Source organism: Rhinolophus hipposideros, assembly GCF_964194185.1.
Source record: "Rhinolophus hipposideros genome assembly, chromosome: 18".
NCBI classification, from domain to species: Eukaryota; Metazoa; Chordata; class Mammalia; order Chiroptera; family Rhinolophidae; genus Rhinolophus; species Rhinolophus hipposideros.
In genome coordinates, this window is record NC_138064.1 from 49,007,003 (window position 1) to 49,029,265 (window position 22,263).

General features: G+C 45.8%; 1 protein-coding gene across 6 annotated transcripts in view; it reads right to left on the reverse strand.

Moving 5' to 3' along the window:
* Positions 1–22,263, reverse strand: part of ATXN7L1 (ataxin 7 like 1) — a gene marked incomplete at its 5' end in the record, with an annotated part of 221,273 nt that overhangs the window by 103,740 nt on the left and 95,270 nt on the right. The window contains one exon of one of the 6 annotated variants that reach the window (XM_081079573.1): positions 15,145–16,873. The exons of the other annotated variants lie outside the window; for them this stretch is intronic. Coding sequence (XP_080935699.1) covers positions 16,791–16,873 — 83 coding nt within the window. The 3' untranslated portion in view covers positions 15,145–16,790. Of the gene's footprint in view, positions 1–15,144; positions 16,874–22,263 lie in introns of those variants that run through there. 6 annotated transcript variants of the gene reach the window in all.

Below are 22,263 nucleotides of genomic sequence, written 5' to 3' on the forward strand. Positions count from 1 at the left end.
TTCTTTGGGGAAAGCCAGACCTCCTAAGGCCAAGCTCATTGCTTTCCACACTGTGATTTCATAGGTCTTCTTACTTTCCTGGTTGGAGACTCGAATTCCCAACCTCTGTATGTGATTTCATATTTTGGTACAAAACAATAACTCTTGTTTCTACTGAGGGAGTCATAGAGGGAAAAGGAGCAGCAGGCGAATGACATGGAGGAGAACAGATAGAAAATAGAGAAGAGAGAAGAGGAAAAACCAAGGATGACCGCATAGCTGGGCCAGGAACCGGGGCTGGGTGCTCAGCACACTGACCCCAGTGCTGGAAACTCCGAGAGCTTAGGTAGCGCGCTGCACAGAGCCCGCGCTGAACCCAGTACTCCCACCGCTGCTCATGAGAGTTGGGGTGGGGGTGGGCCAGTGGTCCTGCTCAGCGGTTCTGACAAGAAGGGTCTTCTCAAGGACAATTCTTGGTTGGGTAAGGAGGCGATGAGCACCATTGCACCAGTCTACAAGTGATCTCTCCAAGGTTCCATGTGCCCCTTGGCAACACTGAAAAGGCAGCTATGATTGTTGGGAGAGGTTGATGTCTGTGCCATGTCCCATGGCTGTGGCATAGCAGCAGCCCAGGCAGTGCCCACACGCGCATGGACTTGCGCCTTCTGACTCTCTCTATAAAAGCTAATGATGCCGGATGCAGAAAGACTTCCTTTCAGAATGAGCCAGCGAGACTCCCCAGTGGTTACTGGTTCCCTCCAAATCTGTCTGATAACTTCTGAGGAAATAGATCTTTCCGCCTCAGCAACAACAAAATTGGTCTTTGCATCTGTGAAAATTATGCTCTAGATGACAGCAATCCTGAACGTTAATCAAGTATCAATCACTGACATGAGTGGAAAATAGAGCTGGAGTCTTTATTCAAGCCTTGTTTTGAGCAAAGTAAGGGCTGATTGTGGACAAAACTAGCTAACAGGCTTGAAATAGCTCAGAGGAGTGCAAAGAGCGTGAGCTTGGGGACTGAGGCCTGCTGCATTCCTGGCTCTGTCTCGAAATGCATGTGCTCGCTGGGCCTCAGTTTTCCCGCTTGTAAAACAAGAGAAACATTGTCATCCCTCAGGTCCCCGAGGGACGGAGAGAACGCATGTGAAGCGCACAGCCCATGCAGGCTCTACTCACAACCAATGATCTATAGACACACTTGGAATAAGTGGGAGAGAATGAATCTACTGGAGAGAGGGTCCCTTTTCTTGTTAAATATTAGCTGAATGTGCTTATTTAACGGGTGCTGTGTCCACGCCAGGTGAATATTCTCTTTTCGTTCCCATTCAAGTTTCTGAGCTGTCTGGTTCCCAGGCAAAGAGCTAGTTTTTACTCAGTGGCACCGCCCCAACCTCCTTTGTCCTTGTCCCAACTTCCCAGAACTCAAGATCTTAGCCCTCTAAAGAGCCTTCCACCCCAAAACGCAAAATCTGAATCTAACCATGAGGAAACATCAGGTAAACCGAAACGAGGGACATGTGACAACATCCATGGCTTGTGGTCTTCACGAGTATCCAGGCTGCGCACAGTGGATGGATGACGGTCCCCGACTAAAAGAGGCTAAAGAGACACAACAACTCAGCGCAACATGTAATCCTGGGTGTTTTTTTTTTTTTTTAACTTTTTTCCCTTCTATATAGTGTAATTGGCAAAATTTGAATGAGGTCGGTATCCGTGACGTTAGTTTCCTGATTTTTATAATTATACTACAGCTACGTAAGAGAGTATCTTTAGGAAACACTTTGAAACATTTAGGGGTAAAAGGACATGATATTTGCAACCTACTCTCAAACAGTTCAAAAAGTATATAAAACATAAAAAATTTAAAAATGTGTCACATACACACACACACATATATATGGGGGGAAGAGTGTTTGAACGATTTTTGCAACTTTTCTGTACGTTTACAATTACCTTCCTGCACTCTGCCCCAGAAAAGCACTCCACAATTCATCGCACTGTCTCCCTTCACTTCGTGAACGTCCTTGTGATGATTTTCCCATGTGGGTGGGGTACAGGAGTTCCTTTCGTACTCTTCATACCACTTGACTTACAGGCACATAATGTTACAGCTGGAGGGGTCTTCAGAGACCCCCTAGTTTGAACCCTCCCAGGTGATGTGACCAGACCCAGAATTCCAGGTCCTGACCTCCGGCCCAGTTCTCTTTCTTCTTTTTCACACTGTGACCACACAATGCATTTGGCTGCCAAGCAGTGACTCCTGCTTCCCCCTGGCTTTTGGAACAATGGATGGGGACCTGTCAGGATGGCGTGGAAGCCCTGGTGTCAATGCCCTTTTCTCTGTTTATTTCAGAGGGACCATGGTATGAAAAATATTGGGCAGTGGCTGTAATCTCATCTGTTCCCAGGGCCTAAGTAACACTTATGTGCTAATGAGTCTGGTTTGTCTCTCTAACCCTCACCTCTGTCTGAGTCCACACTCCATATCCATCTGCCAACTCCTGCCATTGAATTGGCACCTCTAACGTAACATGTCCAAAACCAAATGCTAGACTTGCCTCCTCACGAGTTTCCTCATCTCAGTCCAGCGTTACTATTCACCCAGTGAGTTCAGCCCCAACCCAAGCCCCCTAGCCTCTGGTTGTCACACCTCGCAGCCAAACATCAGCACATCCAGAATCTGCTTCTGCTCAGTGCCACTGTCACCAGGGCGATCTAGGCCACCGTGATTTCTTGTCTGGACTTCCACAGGCACCTTCTGATGGTGTCCTGCTCCCACGCCTCCCTTTCCACTGTGTATTTCCCACTCAGCAACCAGAGTGAGTCTGTCTCTCCATAGCTCCAAACTGTCCAGCATGTCTGTGTAAATGAAAATAAAACCGAAGTCTCTATAAGGGTTTACCTGTCTGGGCCTCCCTGCATTGTCAAGCTCCTTACTCATCATTCTTCACTCCTAGAACCTCTGGGCGCCACACCCCTTGGTTGTCCCAGAAGCATGACTGGCCTGGCATGCCCGGGCTTCAGGGTCTTTCCCCCGCTGCTCTCCCTGCCCAGAGTCCTTCGGCCGTGGCCGGCTCTCTGGTTTCACTGGGGCCTGGCCTCAGGCCTTTGCAGACAGGCTTTCCCTGACTAGCTCACGTAAGGGAGCACGCTTACACTGACTTTTCTTCACTGGACGTCATATGCTTCTTCGTTCACTGTCTCTGTCCTCCACTAAGTTCTGGGAAGCCGGGAATCTAGTTGGTTCCCTCTCTATTCCTGCCATCGCTTGGCACTTAATAGGAGCTCATTATACATACCTGTTAAAGTAATGAATGCATGAATGAATGCATCATTAAATCAAAAAAGCAAGGAGCAGAATAGTGTATACGTGTATAACACATGTCCTTTTATTAAAAAACAAAAGGGAAGAAACACATCTATGCTTGCCTATCTTTGGGAAGATTTAATAGTTGTGGACTCTGGGAGGGTGAATGGGTGGCTGGGGGCAAGGGTAGCAGGGAGACTTGTCAGTAGGCCTTCTGGGTACCTTTTGATATTTTTAGTAGGTATGTGTATTACTGATTTGATGAATTAAAAAATATATCTACACACACACACCTATATCAAATTATGTTGTATACCTAAAACGAATACAACGTTATGTGTCAATTACATCTCAAAAAAACATCCACCTATAATTAAATCCACATTTCCTTCCCCCGAATGTTGTAAGGTAAACTCGATCATTATGTGAAAACACACATGCGTTACAAATATAAAATCACGATACACAAATTCCGTATGTATAGGACATAATTTAAGATATGATTTTTAAAAAGCGTTAAAACCATTCAGTGCCGTTTATCACAACTCAGGCTAAAAGACATTACATCTTGAGCCTATAGTCAGTTTTCAACATTTCACACATGCAACAGTCCCTTAGAGACCTAAATAAAAGGTTACTGAAAGGAGGACTAAGAAAGAAGAAACAAAGGCAAATTAGCTTTAAGGTGGATAAAAAACGTATATACCTCTTTAAAACATATTAATATATATTACATATGCATATATATTATATAAACATACCTATAGCCAGCCTGTTAATGTTGCTGGCCATCGATAATGCTGATAATCCAATAATTATGAGAAGAACATCATAGCACAATTTGCGTTTGTGAGCAGGGGCAGGGCAGTGGTGGAATGCTGGACTTGGAACACCTGGGAGAATGGCCCAGCTCTATGTCTACCAGAGGGACTCGGGGCAAGTCACCTGCATAGCCTCCGTGGGTCTGTGACAAGGGAGTGCAGAGGTTGAATCTGCCATTTTGGAGGTCTCTTTCCAGCTCTAACATCCTGCAGTTCTGTCTTGAGTAGATGTTACCTGACGGCCCACACTAGTGGACAGATACTATGCCTCTGAGATCCATGTGGGTGTAACAGTGATGTCACAGGAATCCTCCTGCCAGACAGTCACCCAGCTGGGTATCCTCTTGGACCCCTGAGCCTGTGTATGATTGAGCTAGAAAGCTGAAGCTCACCCTCCTTCTCCCAGAGACTTCCTCCTCAAGCCTGGGGCTTGGGGCGTTTGCACTCGGTGCCTCTGCCAACTTTCATTAGCCCAGTGAAGTGCTCTGGGAGCTGCTGCCTATGAGCTGATCAAAACGGCTTGGAGCCCGGTGTGGGCAGAGCTGCCTTTGTGTCCCTAGAGCTGGGGCCACCAGGTAGATCAAGGACATCAGGTGGTTCATGAACCAGCAGGCGGACTAATTCAAGTGAACCTCCTTTGCTGAGAAATGGCTGGAAGGAAAAATGGTGAAGGACAAGTGCTCTTGCCCTGTTTTGGGAAAGGCCCTCGTTGGGGAGGGGTGTGGGGAGTGGGAGAGGAAATTCGTGGACCTCAATTCTCCAACTATCTGCATAAGGGGAAGAAAGGAAATGGTACAGATGCATGGGAATGGGCCTCTCACTTTGCAATGCCCCAAGTTATCGTTTTCCTTATTAGATTTGTCTTGTTAACTGTGTTAGACTGAGACTAATGCTAAGATCGGTTTGCATTCCCTCTGCACATGCCAGCGAATATGTGGAGAGCTGTGTGGGAGTGTGTTGGGTTCCAGAGGGAATTCCCTGGGGAAATTCCACAAAGAATTCTCTCTGGATAGTGTTCAAAATCGAGTGTAAGGTATGGTTACAGTATGGGAGCGTAAGCAGGGATAAAGTGTCAATACTGCAAGGCGAACGAGAACGAGAACGAAAACGTCTTTCAAAATTAGTTTGATGATGCCAGTGGTTTGATTTTTCTCAACCAATGCTTTTCAGCCTACCTCTGCCCTTACTTGAAAGCTCAAGCATTCTAGTGTTTGGAGTTTGGGGTGGGGAGAGGGTGGTGGTGAGGGAGAGAAGGTGCACAAAGGGCCACTAAAAGAAGTTTTGAAAACTCTGTCCCTGGATATTAAAGAAGATACGAGAACGCATTTAGCTGGTGGATTTAAATAGAGGGTAGCTTCAGAATCGTTTGTGGATAGGGCCTGTACTTCTTCATTTCAGAAGTCCCAGAGAAGATTGTAATGCAACCCAATTCTCTGTTGTCACCCCTCATCCCCACCCCAGGTCCAACCCCCTTGTTGAGAACAACTGTTGGACCTGTTCTAGACACTTGTTGCTTAAAAAATGAATCAGCCTGTGAAGTTTCTCCCTGCACTATGGTTATAAAATCTTAATGTACCTACAACAGCTGTGCCCCACAGGAAACTACTAAGCCTTCAAATGGGACAATTGGGGCTTTAACTGATTTTCTTTCTTTCTTTTCTTTTCCCCCCTATTCAAATGCACTCCAGAACAGTGCATAAAAGACTGCAGGTACTTTAGAATGAAGTTGAGGTTGAAAAGTCTGTCTTGACCCCAAAGGAAGCAAACTGCCCATTTCTAGTGCCAGGGCCTGTCATTCACCAGTGTGCCTTTCAAACAATAATATATTTTGTGAGTAGTTAAATATGGTGGATAATGTAATTTTATATTTATATATGCACTTTTAAAAATGCTATTTTTATTCGCAAAATCTGTAAGCCCCTCCTCAAAATAAAGCCCCAACTCTTTGAAAGTGGCTTTGCTCATTTTCAGTCTGCCATTCAAAGCTTTCCATAGTCTGGTTCCAGTGTGCTCTTCCAAAGTGGCCCCTCTCATCCCCCTGCAACATACTCCTATCACGTGAAGCTCGCTGGCTGACTCATGGTTTCAAATTCTTCTTTAATGTTAGAATAATTGCATAGGATTGTAACATTAGGATTATAGACGCATCTTAACTACTTCCCAATTGCTGAACATTTTTCTGTTCTTCTCTAAATTTTGCTAGAAACTGTACAAGGAAGCATCTGGTCCAGTGGTTCTGAAGTTTGGCCAGTCACTGGCATATGGGATTATGGGGAAAGGTGGGAGGTGGGGTGATTTTTTTTTTTTTTCAATTGACATACAACATGCATACAGGAAGGGACACAAATCACAAGTGTGCCTCTGCAGGGGTGAAACTCCGGACCCTTAGCACGGTACCAACACCTGACGACATTGGGCACACAAAATACCCCCATGTCACCAGCACCCAGATCAAGACACAGACTATAACCAGCATCCCAGAAAGGCTGGGTAGGGGAGGCTTTTAAAAAAATTCTCGTGCCAGCCCGGTGGCTCAGGCTGTTGGAGCTCTACGCTCCTAACGCCAAAGGCTGCCGGTTCAATTCCCAAATGGGCCAGTGCGCTCTCAACCACAAAGTTGCCGGTTCAACTTACTCCTCAAGTCCCGCAAGGGATGGTGGGCAGCGCCCCCTGCAACTAAGATTGAACACGGCACCTTGAGCTGAGCTGCCGCTGAGCTCCCAGATGGCTCAGTTGGTTGGAGCGCGTCCTCTCAACAACAAAGTTGCTGGTTTGACTCCTGCAAGGGATGGTGGGCTGCGCCCCCTGCAACTAGCAACGGCAACTGTACCTGGAGTTGAATGCGCCCTCCACAAGTACGACTGAAAGGACAACAACTTGACTTGGAAAAAATCCTAGAAGTACACACTGTTCCCCAATAAAGTCCTGTTCCCCTTCTCCAATAAAAAAAAAAAAAATTCTCACTTTTCCAATCCCTTGAAAGTCTGATTCCCAGATCTGAGTTCATGAAGCCCAGGAATTTGCATTTTTAAGATCCTTCCCAGGGGTTTCCCACACACCATCAGACTTGTAGGTCAGGAATCTGAGAGGTTTTCAAATTGCCCCACAGGTGTCAGTTTGGGGGTATGGAGGTGGAGACAGGGAGCTGTTTCTTTCTTATACTGGGCCAATATCTATGGATAAAAACAATCTCTTACTCCACAATTCTGCAAACCAGTATCAGCCAGGGTTCAATAGAAAAAGCTGAACTACAAGGATGTATACATATATGTATATGAGGCTGGACAATTAAGTTCACGCACTCATCCTAGGAAAAGCGCTACACACCTCATTGCTGAATGTCACTACGGTCACCTCAGAAGTCCTCCCCTGGGGAAGCTGTGACCTGATGCCAGCACCTAGTCCACCCTTCAAAGCAGTTTTGGAACTCTTTTTCTGGAATGGCCATCAGAGCTGTCATTGTATTACTCTTGATGTCCTGAATGCCATCAAAATGTCTTCCTTTCAATATTACCTTTATCTTCAGGTAAAGAAAGAAGTCATTGGGGGCCAGATCAGGTGAGTAGGGAGGGTGTTCCAATACAGTTATTTGTTTACTGGCTAAAAACTCCCTCACAGACAGTGACGTGTGAGCTGGTGCATTGTCGTGATGCAAGAGCCATGAATTGTTGGTGAAAAGTTCAGGTCGTCTAACTTTTTCATGCAGCCTTTTCAGCACTTTCAGAGAGTAAACTTGGTTAACTTTTGTCCAGTCGGTACAAATTCATAATGAATAATCCCTCTGATATAAAAAAATGTTAGCAACATCGTTGCAACGTTTGCGAACTTAATTGTCAGACATCGTATGTATCTGTATATACAGAGGGTGCCAAAAAAATGTATACACATTTTAAAAAAGGAAAACTGCATTAAAATTGTAATACTCAATGTATACCAATAACAAAAGATGAATACATGTCACGTTTGACTTCTGCAATTACAAGAGGTGCTCAAAGTGGTTATCATCAACGTCCAGACACTTCTGATTATGGGAAACTACTGCTTGAGCAACATTGACCAAAGTGTCCACTTGTACACATTTTTATGAGTCTATAACAGATATTTGATCTTTGCAACAGTAATTGATGGTTAAACGGCCTCTATAAGGCTGCTGTTCTTGCATCTGATGCTGGAGTTACATGAAGTCCCCTGGGCAGGCAGTTGGGAAGGAAAGAGTGAAAATAGGGGGAGACCAAGAATGATCTGGAACCTACAAGCCTTAACTGGAACCCCAGCAGGATGGACTGAAATTCACGTTAGTTCTCATTGCCTTTGACCTTGATGGTAAGCTGGGGCCCTTCATCGTGGAGCTAAGCAACACACCTGGCCCAGGAGTCAGAGAACCTGAAGGGGGTTTAAGGGAAGGTGAAACAACCGCAGCCTCATGCCGGTGTGGTGAGCAGCAGACAGGTGACAATGCACGTGTTATAAAAAGGCTGCTGCTTCGTCCTCCAGATCACTCAAGAATCTCTCTGTGGCTCCATCCTACTTAGAAACCCACAGGACAGGGAATTCTGGGAAATGTAGTTCAGCCTAGCCAGGTCGACATGGGACAAAGCCACCATCACTCATCTGATCACTGTTTCTTAAGCTTGGCAACACACTGGAATCATGTGTGGAGTTAAAAACAAAACAAAATAAAAATCTAAAAAACTGATGCCAGGCCTGGCATCAGGATCTGTGAAAGCTTCCTAGGTCACCCCAATGTGCAATCGAGGCTGAGAAACACTGGCTGTAACACACTATCCCCAACCCAGGATCCAAGAAGATAAATTCTACTGTCTTTTTGCCCCAAGAGGAGCATGAAAAGATCTGGTTATTTTTTTAAAGGCCCTAAAAGATTTTCCCCATTATCCTGCCTTTCTGCATCTGTCCTCTCTTCATGAACCTAGCCACAACCCTCCTGCAGTCTCAGTACACAGGCTGTGCCTTGAATGAAGCCTTTGCTGGTTATCTTCCTGGTGCTAAGTGGATTAGGAACACAGCGGGCCGACTGAGGTCATCCTAATGCCATCGAGCTCACAGTGAACCGAAGACTTGGAAGTTTGCACTATTAAGCTTCTAAATAAAGCCCTCTTCCTCCCAGGCATAGACTAATTAAATGATTACAACACACACAAAGCGGTCAGTGAACACTTAACCACAGTAATACAAGAACGAGTTGGCAAGAGCCAGTGCTGTGGATTCGGAGGTGGCAGAGCTGCCACTGCTGGGTCTTTCTCAAGGGCGCTGAAAGAGAAGGCAGAGAAGGGCCACTGTAGGAGAGGAAGTGGGAAAAGAGTTAGGGGCTGGGAAGAGATCAGGTTCAAGTTCCAGTGCTGTCACTAATTAGCCGTGGGGCCTGGACAAGCCACGTATCATTTCTAAGCCTCAGTACCAGTCCCACATCCGACACAGGGGCACTGAGCGCATCAGGAGAAAGAAGGGATGTGAACCGGTTTTGGGGAGGGAAGGCTCAAAGCACGGACATTTCTGAGCTAGGAAGTCGTTGTCATAGACAACACTGATGTAAGTAGACAGATATCTAGATGGTGGATTACTTAAGCCCTTTGCTTTCCATTCCTATCCATGATGGGGATTTTTTTAATGAGCTCTGCTGAAGTGTGAGACTGTACAGTGATTAGTCTTCGGGCTTTCCTCTGGATTCCTAGTATTCACGCTCTCTCTCTCCCCCCATTGCAACATGATGAAGAATACTAACCACCCCCTTCCTATACTCTCTAAATAAATTTACATGGAGAGAACCTTTCTAAGAAACAAAAGCAGGAAAATAACCTTTCATTGCATCTCTGGGAAGGATCAGGCAGGCAGTGCTGCCAAATGTTTGTGGGCCTATCTTTACTGTTTAAGGCAGTTTTCTGTGTCTGAATTAGAGGTGAAGCATCTTGAGGGTAATGCTGGCTCCTGATGCCTCTTTATGTGGGTCTCCACCAGTGCCAAAGACAGTACAGCAAAGGATACTGGATGTAAGGTGCCAAAGTTCCAGGTTCTAGTTATAGCTCTGCTCCTCAAAAGTCATTTTTTGTCCTCTCAGCCTTAGTTTCCTCCTCCATAAAGTGGGAATTACCTACGTCATGGGATTACTGGGTAGTGCAAATTAGGTATGTGTGGGGAAATACTCTATGACTCCAAACGTGCTGTGCAAATGGGAACAAAATGTGATAAGAGCTGTTCCTTCTAAGAACAAGGCACTGGCTGATTTTCTTGTTGAGGACAGAGCAGAAGAGGCTGGGCCGAGGCTGCAGATCGGGGTGCAGGCGAGGGGAAAGGGGACGACCCCAGCAGCCTGGTAACGACAGCACTCCCTTTCTCACTGCACATCTTGGAGGGCTCTGTGCTCTCTCTCCTGCGGGAAGCTGTGTGTTTGGCCTGCTCCCTTGTTTACTCATTCATTTTTTTATCCAGAGTTCCCTGAGCACCTGCTTTGTGCCAAGCACGGTGCCAGGGGTTGCAGTTCCTTTCCTTATGGAGCTGAATCTACCCTGTTTATTCCCAAACAGGGCTGGACTCAGCTCATGCAGAGAGTTGGACAACTAGCTTCAGGCAGCCCCAGGGACAGATGTAAATGGAGTGTTTTAGTGGGATTCTAGATTGAAGCTGGAAAATGTCAACATGTGGAGGCCAGGTCTGATAACAAGAAAAAGGAGAAAAGGTAACCCCTGCCACCTTCTTTTGGGTTGTCCCTCACTGTGACCCCACCTCAGGTTTCCAGAGTCTTGCTCTTGATGACTTTACCCTCTAGTGAAACTAACTCTGACCTCACTAATTCATCCTAAAGAGGTAAATGCACTTAATAGGGGTGAAAGGCTTGAGGTCAAGGAATGATGTCTCAGCCCTAAAATCATACCACTAGGGTGGACACATCAGACTGGCAGATGCAGGGACAAAAGAAGTGAAGAAAGTGAGGGCTTATGACAGGGACAAGGTCCCCTAAATAAACCTTTGTGGTTTTTAAAGATTACCAAAGATCGAGAGGAATGAGGGCAAGAAGCAGTGTAGCTACTGTCAGGGTCCTAGCTCTTATTTAGGAGGGTGGGTTTGCAGGTACTTATTCCATTACGGAAAGCAATGAACTAAGTAATTAACTCTATATATGAAAGTCGGGCGGAAAAAAGACCAGGGGAATCTCTGGTAGCCAGAACCCAGAAAAACTCCACGAATAGGCCATTTCCCCCTCAATTCTGACCAAGCTTCCAGACAACCCCACTGGTCAATTTCTGGATGGATTTATAATTTTCCTCTTAGTGAGAAAGGTAAGACATCGTTTATTAGAAGACACCCAAAAGCCAAATTCCTGAAATTCCTGAAACACTGTAGGTAATGTGAACCCCACGTGGATTCGTTACAAGAAAGATTTTTACGGTACAATAAAGCACTGACATGCAAAACCACGCAAAACAAATGAACGCGGATGCCCTGGGACAAGCATGTGACCGGCTGGCCACCCCAGAAGCCCATCCACGCATCTGTCCCAATTGCAGCCCCCCCCCAAGTACCCACACTCCTGACTGACTCCCTTGAGTTTATTTATGGTTTTGTCACCCAAGTGTGTATCCTTAGACACTGTTTAGTCTTGCCCATTTTTAAGACGTCTCTTAAGCTCACTTAAAGCGACCAGTTCTCCCTCCATCTATTGCCTGTCCTTACTATTTATCTGTTGAAGACTCAGGCTGTCTAACCTGCAGTTTTCTACTGTATTTTCTACTGTACTGGATTTTGCTCTTGGTGCACACTAACACGTTGCGATGCACTCATTCTTAATGCAAATAATCAGCCATTAGGGAAATAAAAACCCCAAAACTGTCTGCAAGCCATGTTCTGAAGGAGGGCGCAACCCACCACAATCACATTCTCATGAGTGTGTGGGCAAAGGGAGCTCTCACAAGAGAGGCAGGGAAGAAAACACGACTTGGAGGGAGCTCTCTATGGAACTAGAGATTTATGAAATTATTTTTTGCAATTGGAAGTGACCGGGAAATGCTTCCCTTAAACGTCTTCCAATATGGTTTGCTTTAGTAGGAAGCATATTTGGAATGGGGTTTGGCATCACGTTATGCTCTGGGGGCTGGGGTGTATACCATTAGGTTTTATCAAAGATGATTGCATAATAAGAGCCTGGATGTAGTAAAAACCTAAGGAATCTAAACCACTAACCAGATTCACCAAATGTAATAAATATAAATGATAGATGAAAGGAAGATTAGATCTGGCCATTTACTTATGGTTTGGAGCAAGAAAAGTTAGCTTACAATTTTTTTCCTTTCTCTAATCTCAGCAGGCAGTCCCACAAACATAATTATTAGCATTTTCAAAAGACTTTATCAAATACTGCCTTAATAAAGGGCACATCCATTTAACAGTGACCTCCAGACACCCCCAATAAGTCGAGGACCCTAAATTATATACTCCAGGGCTATGGCACCCACACAATGAACAAAAGAAATGAGCAGTGCTATACTAGGAGACGGGAGTTTTTTTATACTTAAAATAAAATGTTTGGGGTCTGTTTTGATTTGCACAGGGTAAAAAACAGCTCCAAAACATATGGATGCAATAAAGATTCAAAAGTAAGGCACTCTTCAAACCTAATAGACTACTGACACTGCCTACAAAACTTTATTTTTTTTAAGGAGGGCACGGCTCACAGTGGCCCACATGGCGATTGAACCATGGTGTGAATTAGCACCACACTCTAACCAACGGAGCTAACTGGCCACCCCCTCAAAACTTTATTATAGTATTAGTTATTCAGCTATGAAAGCAGCCTAACAGACATCAGAAGAGAATAAAAGAAATTAGGCAGAGGCCCTAACTGATCACATTCTGGTTCTCTATTCTTATTTCTTTCCTTGGTTCTTCTACGGGCTGCACTTGTGAAAGAAAGCAGGATTGAGTATTCAGGGGGAAGGAGCAGGGCGGGAAAGATACTCGGGAGAAGGATGTGATTCAAATTTGACAGGCAGACTGACTTTTTTCCTGGGCACAGGGATTTTTAAAATCTGCTTGCAAGATTGGGTTCCTGCTCTTATGGTATAGATGGTAAGTGATTTCCAACCCTGGTTTTTATAATGCTTTAGGTATTTCCAATGATTACAACGCTCTAGGTATTTCCAGTGATTACAATGTGTGTGTTTAAAATTCTCAAAACTAAATTAATTTGAAGTCACTTTCACTGAAAAGGCAAATGTGATTCAAAAGCTGTTTTTCTTAGTTATTGTCTAGTTTTCCTTTCTGAGAGATTTAATACTCCTTGGAATTCCTTTCTGCCTGGCTCTGCAACACTGTTATTCCGATGTTTCAGGACTAACCACTTGTCTCCCTGACTGCTCTTGCTTCTCCCCGGGCCCCATCTCTGGATCACTAGGAATTCCTCAGAGTTCTTTCCTAAACCCTCTTCTTGTCCCTTCCCCCGCCCCCAGCCCTCCACTCCAAACCCCTTCGTGGACTCCTCTCTTTTCAAGAGTTCCAACTCCAGCTTCCAAGAACTAGCTAGTCTATGAAATACCCACTGTATGAAAATCCTGAAGGGCAGGCTGGGCTGGCACCTGTGGTGATGCTTGAAGGTTGAGCAGAACGTAGGAAGGGGGTTCGATCTAACATGGCTTCCATGCTTCCATGAGCTCATTTCTCATGCTGGGCTGGGGTTGGTCTAAGCACATTACATGCATTGGGACATTTAATCTTCCACCACCTCTGAGAAAGCATGATTATACCCATTTTCTACACATGAGAAGTTAAGCTTGGAGAGGGCAGGAAATAGGCGAGGTAGAGCCGAACTGTGACCCTAACTCAGGCCCAGCTCTTAACCATTAAGCTCTTCGGTGAGAGCAGGAGATATGTCCTCATGCTTCTGGACACTGAGGGACTCAAGAGCTTTGGGGTTTGCTCCTGCAGTAGAGCCAGAGAAGGACATAGAAGTGGTTATGGGTTCCAGCTCTGCTGCCCCTGCCATGCAACCCCCGGAAAGGGTCCTGCCCCGCCCATGCCCAGGCCTCCCTACTGAGCGCCAGCTTCACCAGGAAGGTACACCTGAAGGCAGATGGATGCGTGAGGTCCTTACTGTGCAACTCCTTCCACTTCCCAGGCTGGACAGTGGTGGGACTTCCAGGGACGATACCATTTGAAGGACGAGTGCCTCGGCATTCCTTCTTAGCAAACTGTATGCCTCAGTTCATAGAAAACCACTCTATTGATGAGACTGAACATTTGAACCCATCGCTGTCAAAGAAATCCTGGATCTGGAAGACGTGAGGAAGAGGAGAGCCATGCATGATGCTGTCATTAGATGAGGAGCATGCTCTGGAGCTACCCCGGCTGAAGACGCACGTAGGGGGCCTTCACACCCTCTCTGTGAACCATTCTCATGTCTTCTGGAATACTACCTCCTTTCCCCAGAGACCTGTGTTCCATACCATGGATGACTATATGGTAATGAAATCTTTGGTGGCCTTTTCTTCTAGTCTGTTCTTACCTTTTCCCCACTGAGTACCTAATTTTGTCAGCCCCGTTTAGAGCACTGGCGTGACAATGAATGTTGAAATAGCCACGGAGTTTCATTTATTCATCGTGTCTTTCTTACTCATCAGGAGTCAGCCCTGAGATGACCAGTATGGGGCTTGGGTTCAGCCTGGGCCACTCGTCCCCAAGACCTACACACGCAGACTGGCTAGATCAGGGCTTGGAGGGGAAGTGAGGGCTGAGCCACCACGCTGGAGGAGAAGCAACCACAGGATAGGAACACAGTGTATGTGTGTGTGTGTGTGTGTGTGTGTGTGTGTGTGTATGTGTGTGTGACTTACTCTATGTGGATGGTTGTGGTAGGAAGTAGGGTATGACCAAAGAGACAGAAAAAAGCTTACAGAAATGTGCAGTCACTTTCAGATGGACCTTTTACTACAGTTTCCTGCCTACACATAACAGCCTTACTCCTACCGGAACACAGGGAGTTAAACATTTAAACAAACAAAAAAAAATCCTTGAAACTGAAACCTTATTGTCCATGGCAATTTATTAAATAACTAAGGATTTCTAGGCCTTATTAGAATAAGTGTTCAGAGTATTCTCTTATCCTCTGAATTCACTTCTTCACTTGTCAGCACCTGCTGGCAGCAGCTGGAGTAATTTCGCCAACTTTGCTGTATGTGCAAATCAATTTGATTTCCCCCAAAAAGACAAAAATCAGTAAAGTGATTAAGTTACAATTAAGGCATGTCACTGAAAGCACAGACAACATGAAAAGGCTGAGAAAGATTTGCTTTGAGGTCACTACTGACTTCCTTCTACCCAAGTTCAATGGTTTTTCCCATCATTCTCCATGCCTGCTCTGCTACGATATTGTGGCTGATCAACAAGCCTCCTCCTCCTTTTTCATATTCTCTCCTCTTTTGGCTTCTATCATGCTATCTTTATACCAGGTTCCCTTCCTGGCTCTTGTACTGGTACCCTAATTGTTAATCCATCCATTCACCCATCCATCCATCCATCCATCCATCCATCCATCCATCCATCCATCCAATAGATGTTTAATGACCCAATGTGCCAGGCTCTGGAAAAAATGACAGAGTTTATGTATGTCTGGTACTACAATAAAAAATATTTTTATATATATATGATTTCATTAATTTCTTGCTACAACTGTGTGAGGTGGCTGTTGGTACTCCCCCTTTATACATGAAACAGGCTCTGTCTGAGAGGATCTGTGATTTATTTACAACAGCACAGCCAGCAGGTGGCAGTCTGGACATGAATTCAGTTTTATATCCGAGTAAGAATTCATACATACTGGTCAAGTGTAATTTCTCAACTGGCCTCATTATTCCTAATTAAAGGTCATGATCCAGTCAATATGTATTTATTAAGGCTGTGCTAGGCTCTGGGGGATGCCCTACCCTTACTGAGCTGTGGTCTAGTGGGAGAGACATATTAATCATATGTTCACACAATAAACATTTGTTTTCAAGGTATGAGGGAGAGGTGACCTTGTTATGAAAATCAGGGAAGTCTTCCAGGAGGAAGTAATCATTAAGATGCATTCTGAAGGATGAGTCAGAGTTAGCTTCGGGAAGAGAGGATGCAAAAAAATCATACACAGAGAAGGAAAATTATGTGCAAAGGTTCAGTGGCAGGAAGACCCAATGTGCTGAAATTCTGAAAGGCCAGCTTGACTGGCAAAGAGAGTGAAAGGGAGCCTGGCACAGGATGTGGTTCAGACCACGCAAGACTTTGCAGCCATGATAATGATTTTTACTTTTAGCTTAAGAGCAATGGGAAGCCACAAATCAAGAGAATGGTATGATTAACTTTGATTTTGATTCTGACTTCCATGTGCAGAATGGATTGTAGAGGAGCAAGAATGGAAGCAGGGAAAACAGCTGGAAGGCTTGTAGTTGTCCAGGCGAGAAGCGATGGTAGCTTGGACCAGGGTGGTGGTGGTGGAAATGGAGAGAAGAATTCCACAGGTGCCCCCTGCTCTGCTCATGCCCATTTTCTCCCTAAACCCTGTCACCAGAGTGTGCTCACGAATTTGCTTGTCCACATTTCGAGGCTCTGCTGGAGTCTCCTCTTCCAGGAAGCCTTCTCCAGACAATGGGAGTCCTCCGAGATCTTTCAGAAGTTGTGTCTATCTTCTGCATTGTCCATTCTCACACTTGATTCTTCTCTATGGCTTGGTTGTTCTCCGGTCCGTTCCTGGAGATGTTTTCATTTCTCTTGTCTTGCTTTCTCCCTTTGGAAAGTAAATGCTTTGTTGGCATTTGCTGAATGGTATCAACAGGGCTCCCTTGGAAACTACATTGGTAAATGATTACTCATGCCAATTGCCTTCCTCCCCCCCCACCCCCAATTAAACACTGGTTGCTGAAATCTGTCTTTATGATCTTGTTCTATCAAAACGTATGTCCCAAATTTTCTATTATTTCCTCTAAATGCTTTTCCATATTTCTCCTAGTAGAAAGCAGTTTCAGAATAGAGTGGGGGTGCGGTAGGGGCAGGAGTGTAATTCTGACGAGAATTCCTATACCTTTTAATGGGGTATTTGATTAATCTTTTCTACAGGCACCATTATTCATGCCTTGATGGAATCTCATTTTATAGCCCTTAATACATGGACCCAATTTATCCACATCACATTGTATTCTAATACTTGTCATCCAAGTTATTAGCTATCTCCTTCTCAGTGTAAAATCATCAGCAAGTTTGATTAGCTTATTCCTCAGGGATAATAGGGGAGATAAGAACAGACGCAATACAATATGACCACCAGTGGCTCTGCATCCTCAAAAGAACACTGCTAAGCAGATTCCATTTATGGAGCCGAGGTGGGCAAAATCAACACCTGCCCCATGGCAGAGTCTCCGTGTGGGACCCAGGAGCCATAGCCACAAAGGGCTGATGGCTGCTGTGCCTAGTGGTGCTGACCCATCATCCTCAGTGGGATCATTGTAATAAAAATAGTGGGGGCCCTCCCCCTCCCGCTTCCCCTTCCTAACATGCTCTCCACCCCCCAAACACCTTTCCTGAGAAGCGCAGCCCAGAGCTCCTCTTTATTCCAGGACAGGACTTCTGCCTTACACCCCCACTCCTTCCCCACCGGGGGCCTGGCAGGCCAGACTATCTAGAAGGAGATGTACAGTGCCATGTATGGCTGTCTCTCTAGCACACAGTTGGCTCTAAGCAGCCAGCTCCTTCTGTTTCTTCTCTGGAACTCAACCTGAGACATGGGACTCATTGGTGGTTTCAGTACTTAGAAGCAAGGTTGCCCTCTGGCCTAAAGAGAGACGGGGCCCGCGTGACCCCTATAAGGACCACGGGCTCAAAGCCCACAGAGAGTTTCTAATGCCCCCTCCTCTATCCATGCACCTCTCCTCAGCCCAGTTGGGCAAAACTCCCACAGCCCCTTGCCATCCTTTTAAAAGCCCCCATCATCTTTTCACCAAAGGCCCTACATTAATGATCTTTGTGCTCCTCTGAGCCCAGAAGGGGAGGATGGCAGAGGCTCCCCCTTTGTGGTGGTGCTGCTCCTCTGGGAGGTGGAGCCTTATTCCCTTTCCCTTCAGTGTGGGCCGGACTTAGTGACTCGTTTCTAATGAACAGAATACTGTGGAAGTGACAGTGTGTCACTTCTGAGACTTGGTCATAAAAGGCATTTTGACTTCCTTCCTGTCTCTCTGGTTGTTGGCTCTGAGAGAAGTTAACTGCTAAGTCGTGAGCAGCCCTATGGTGAGGTCTAAGGTACCGAGAGTGAGGAACTGAGGCCTCCTGCCAACAGCCAGCTGAGTGCGCCATCTTGGAAGTGGGTCCTCCAGCCCCAGCCAAGACTTCAGATGACAGACAGCGGCTCTGGACGACAGCGTCACGGCAACCTCACGAGCGACTCTGAGCCAGAACCACCCAGCTTAGCCGCTCCCAGCTCTCTGATCCATGGAAACAGTGCAAGACAATAAATATTTGTTGTTTTAAGTTACTAAATGTTGAGGCATTTGTTATGTATCAGTACGTTACTAATACATTCTCACTACCATGTTTCCCCGAAAATAAGACCTACCCCGAAAATAAGCCCCAGTTAAGATCATCAGCCAGACGGACACATTTAGTAAGTTACGACAATGTTCCAGAAGAAGATGACATGACTGTATTTGAATAAATGTAGATTGTTGTACATGAAAAAAATAAGACATCCGCTGAAAATGGAGCAAAAATTAATACAAGACCCCGTCTTATTTTTGGGGAAACACGGTACCTCAGAGGAAGGCCTTGGTCCTTTCCTTCCCTTCAATTCCCTGCACACGTTCCAGTTTGATCTCCTCTCTCTGTTCCGGGAGTCCGGTGTCCCTCTAGAACCCTCTATCTGACCGGTCTCGGGCTTCTACTGTGTGTCCTCATGGATAAGGAGGGGCTCCCTGAGGCCTGGGTTTGGAATCCCAGCTCCTCGCCTGCCATCCCAAGTGATCCCTGGGATTAGGACAATGGCTTTTTGCAGAAAGCAGCCTTCCTCAGGCCATGCATTCCTCTTGTTTCTTCTACCTGGGGGTGCCAGTGACTTCATTCAGGCTCACAAGCGAGCATGAAAAGACTTTGCAAATAATGTGTTCCCTTCTGTATCATGTTCATCTCCTGTAAGCATTCTGCTCACCTGCTCTTTCTGCAAAAGGTCATGTCTCATTTCAAGTTTGCAGTTAGGCGCACCTGACACTAAGGGAGGACTCCAAAACTGGATGGAGCTGCAAGCTGGCTTAAATATTTCCAGGTGGGCCACTCCACTCTACCCCTACTGGCCGTGTCCTGCCAGCACAGCCGCAATCATGAAGGAGGCGGCGATCCGATTCTCACTTCTCTCAATGATACAAGGGGTGAACGTAGTTTTTGATTAAAAAAAAAAGATCCAGGTTGCTCTTCTATTGCTCTTACTGGTCAAATACCAGTAACTTTTACAAAATCGATCTCAGTTCTATGGGGCAAGGTCAGATAGTTATAGATGTTAATCTCTTGGAGGGCTTGGAAAAAGTCACAGAGCAGTGGACCTACGCAGTGAAGGACCCCAAAGCAGTTGGTTCTCAAAGTAGAGCGCTCGGGCCAGCAGCACCAGCAGGCGTGGTGGAAATGCAGAGTCACAGGACCCACCCCTGACCTACTGAACCAGAAACTCTGGGGCCAGAGCCCAGCAATCTGTGTTTTAACAAGCCCCATGAACAAAGTATCACTGACGTAAAGGATTAAACATCTAAATTATTCATTCATTCATAAGACATTGATAGAGCAGGTACTATTTGCCAGACACTTGGGGCAGTGAAGAGGAATTAGAAGGAACTCCTTCCTCAAGGAGTCTACAGTACTCCCTTCCCTTGCTTTATGACAAAACTTGAAAAGAGAACTGGAATTTGAAGACGCTAACCCAAGAAATGGAAATCTTCTTTACGTGGAACTCTTTTCAATGGACAGGAGGCACAGGGAAATGTTTTCCCACCCAGGAATGATCATAGTCTCAAAATAGTAACTCTTCTAAAGTAAGTAAACATGTGGCTTTAATGTATCATGTGCAACTGGCTCAGCCTTTTAAGTTTAAAGAAATAAAAAGATTATGTAATTTCACCATGAATGAAACGCAGAATTACTTTAAGGATTCACTGAGGTGTGTGCCTGTCTTTTAATGAACAAACTGTAGTTTTATATTATTTCCGATTAAGCAGGAGTTTCTTCCCTCTTTTTCTATAAGCCTAAATAAGTCGTAACAGCTAAGATGTATTGTGTTTCCTATGGCTGGGCTTGGATAGCACCACATTCATTAACTCATATGATCCTCCCCAACCTTCTATAGGACATGCAGCAAACGTACACAATCTGTAGATGAAGAAGAGGTTGGAAGAGGCAGGAGAGGAACCTGGACCCATCTCTTAACCTCATGTGAATCACCCTCCTGTGCGGTACTCTCAGCCCCACTGGGTCATTTTGTGGCTCATTAAAACTACTGATTAATTGGGAAACCATGAAAAGAAATACCCCGCCCTTATAAGATTTCTAGTATGAAGCCACTGGCTGACGCTCAACTGGGGGACTTATGTAATGTTAAAGTTCATCCTAGATTTCTCCTTCAGTGCCATAAATAATTGGAAGCTGGCTAGGGACTCTGTGTGGCCGCCCGCATTCGTGGCCTGCGTGAGGACCTGCTCCATGATCAGCAGATGCAGCTTCAAGAAGATGCCCCATATATGCTCCTTTCTCAGGGCGCCTCCACGATACTCAGCCACTCACTATAACACCATCGGGACAGACGGTTTTCCTGTGCGTGGGGATGAACTTCACTTGATCCAGCCAAGCCTGGGCCCTTGCAACTGTGGATACCCAGCTAATCCGGCAGCTGCGCGGGTGATGGTGTGACGGATAGCCACGGGAGAAATCAAAGCTGTCTGGCCAGACCAGCAACACACTCAGCGCCCAGGCATGGGCACGAGGCCTGCCCTGGCTAGCCGAGTCCATCTGCCACACAGGCTTCTACTTCATTTGCAGAGCGTCATAGGTCACCCATGTTTTGGCCACTAAGAAGCATCAGGAGGCCTCATCTGCTTATTGCGCCCTTGGGAGGAAGCTGGTAACTTTAGATACACACAAGCAAGAAAATCTGCAGTCTACATGGGCTGTGTAGAAACAGTGCTGGCATCTTTCAAGCCACACACAGAGCATGCAACTCGAGGTGAACTGAAACACATCCACCTTTCCCATTGGCTCTCTGCAATCAAGGCTTTTTGGAACATCAAGTCCAACCCCTATCTATTTCTGATTCAGGGGTGCTTGTTGGCTTCTGCCGAAACATTGATTTGATAAGTGGCATTCTGTGGAACTACAGACATGAGATGTTGAGCTTGCAAATATATAATTCATTTCAAGATTCTGAAATGAGAAATACACCTACCAGTGGCACACTGGAGGCTGGGAGATTCTTTGAAAGCATCTCACGCATGTAAATGGGACATGCGATGAAAAAACGTGCTTATGGTTACAATCCCAAAGCCAGGGACCACCCTAGTGTGCTCCCCATTCTCACAAAGTGATGGCTCCACGGGAAACCGCTGGGATTAGCCGATCTGGCGTTTGGACACCCATATGCTGCCTCATTTATCTGCCTGTGACAGGGACAGTGTTGGAAGAGAATCAAAAGATGACAAATTGCTTCTGGTTTTAAAGGAGCTGTTCAGGATGGGTGTACGCCCAAGGGGAACCAGGTTTCATGCCAGGAGACATCACTACTTCCTATTTTAAGGCCACATTTTGGCAAACACCAACTAGCACATGACTGCTGTCTCCTTTCACCGGTGATTTTAAAGACACTTCCTCAGAAAGCCTGAAATCCAGTCATTCTGAAGATGTGTGTGGCAGAGAGCAGACCTGCCCACACACCGCAGTGAGGCAAGATGGCAGGCATCACACACAAGTCCCAGATGAGAGGGATTTCGCCCATGCTGAGGCAGACAGATAACAAAGGAATGATTTTACAGGATTCTAGAGTAGAGATACACTATTGGGAAATGACTCTGGGAAAGAGGGATTCCTGTGAGATAAGGAGACAAGAATTCCTAGGGCACTGGCCACTGGAATCTGCTTTTGCAGATAAACAATTCCCCA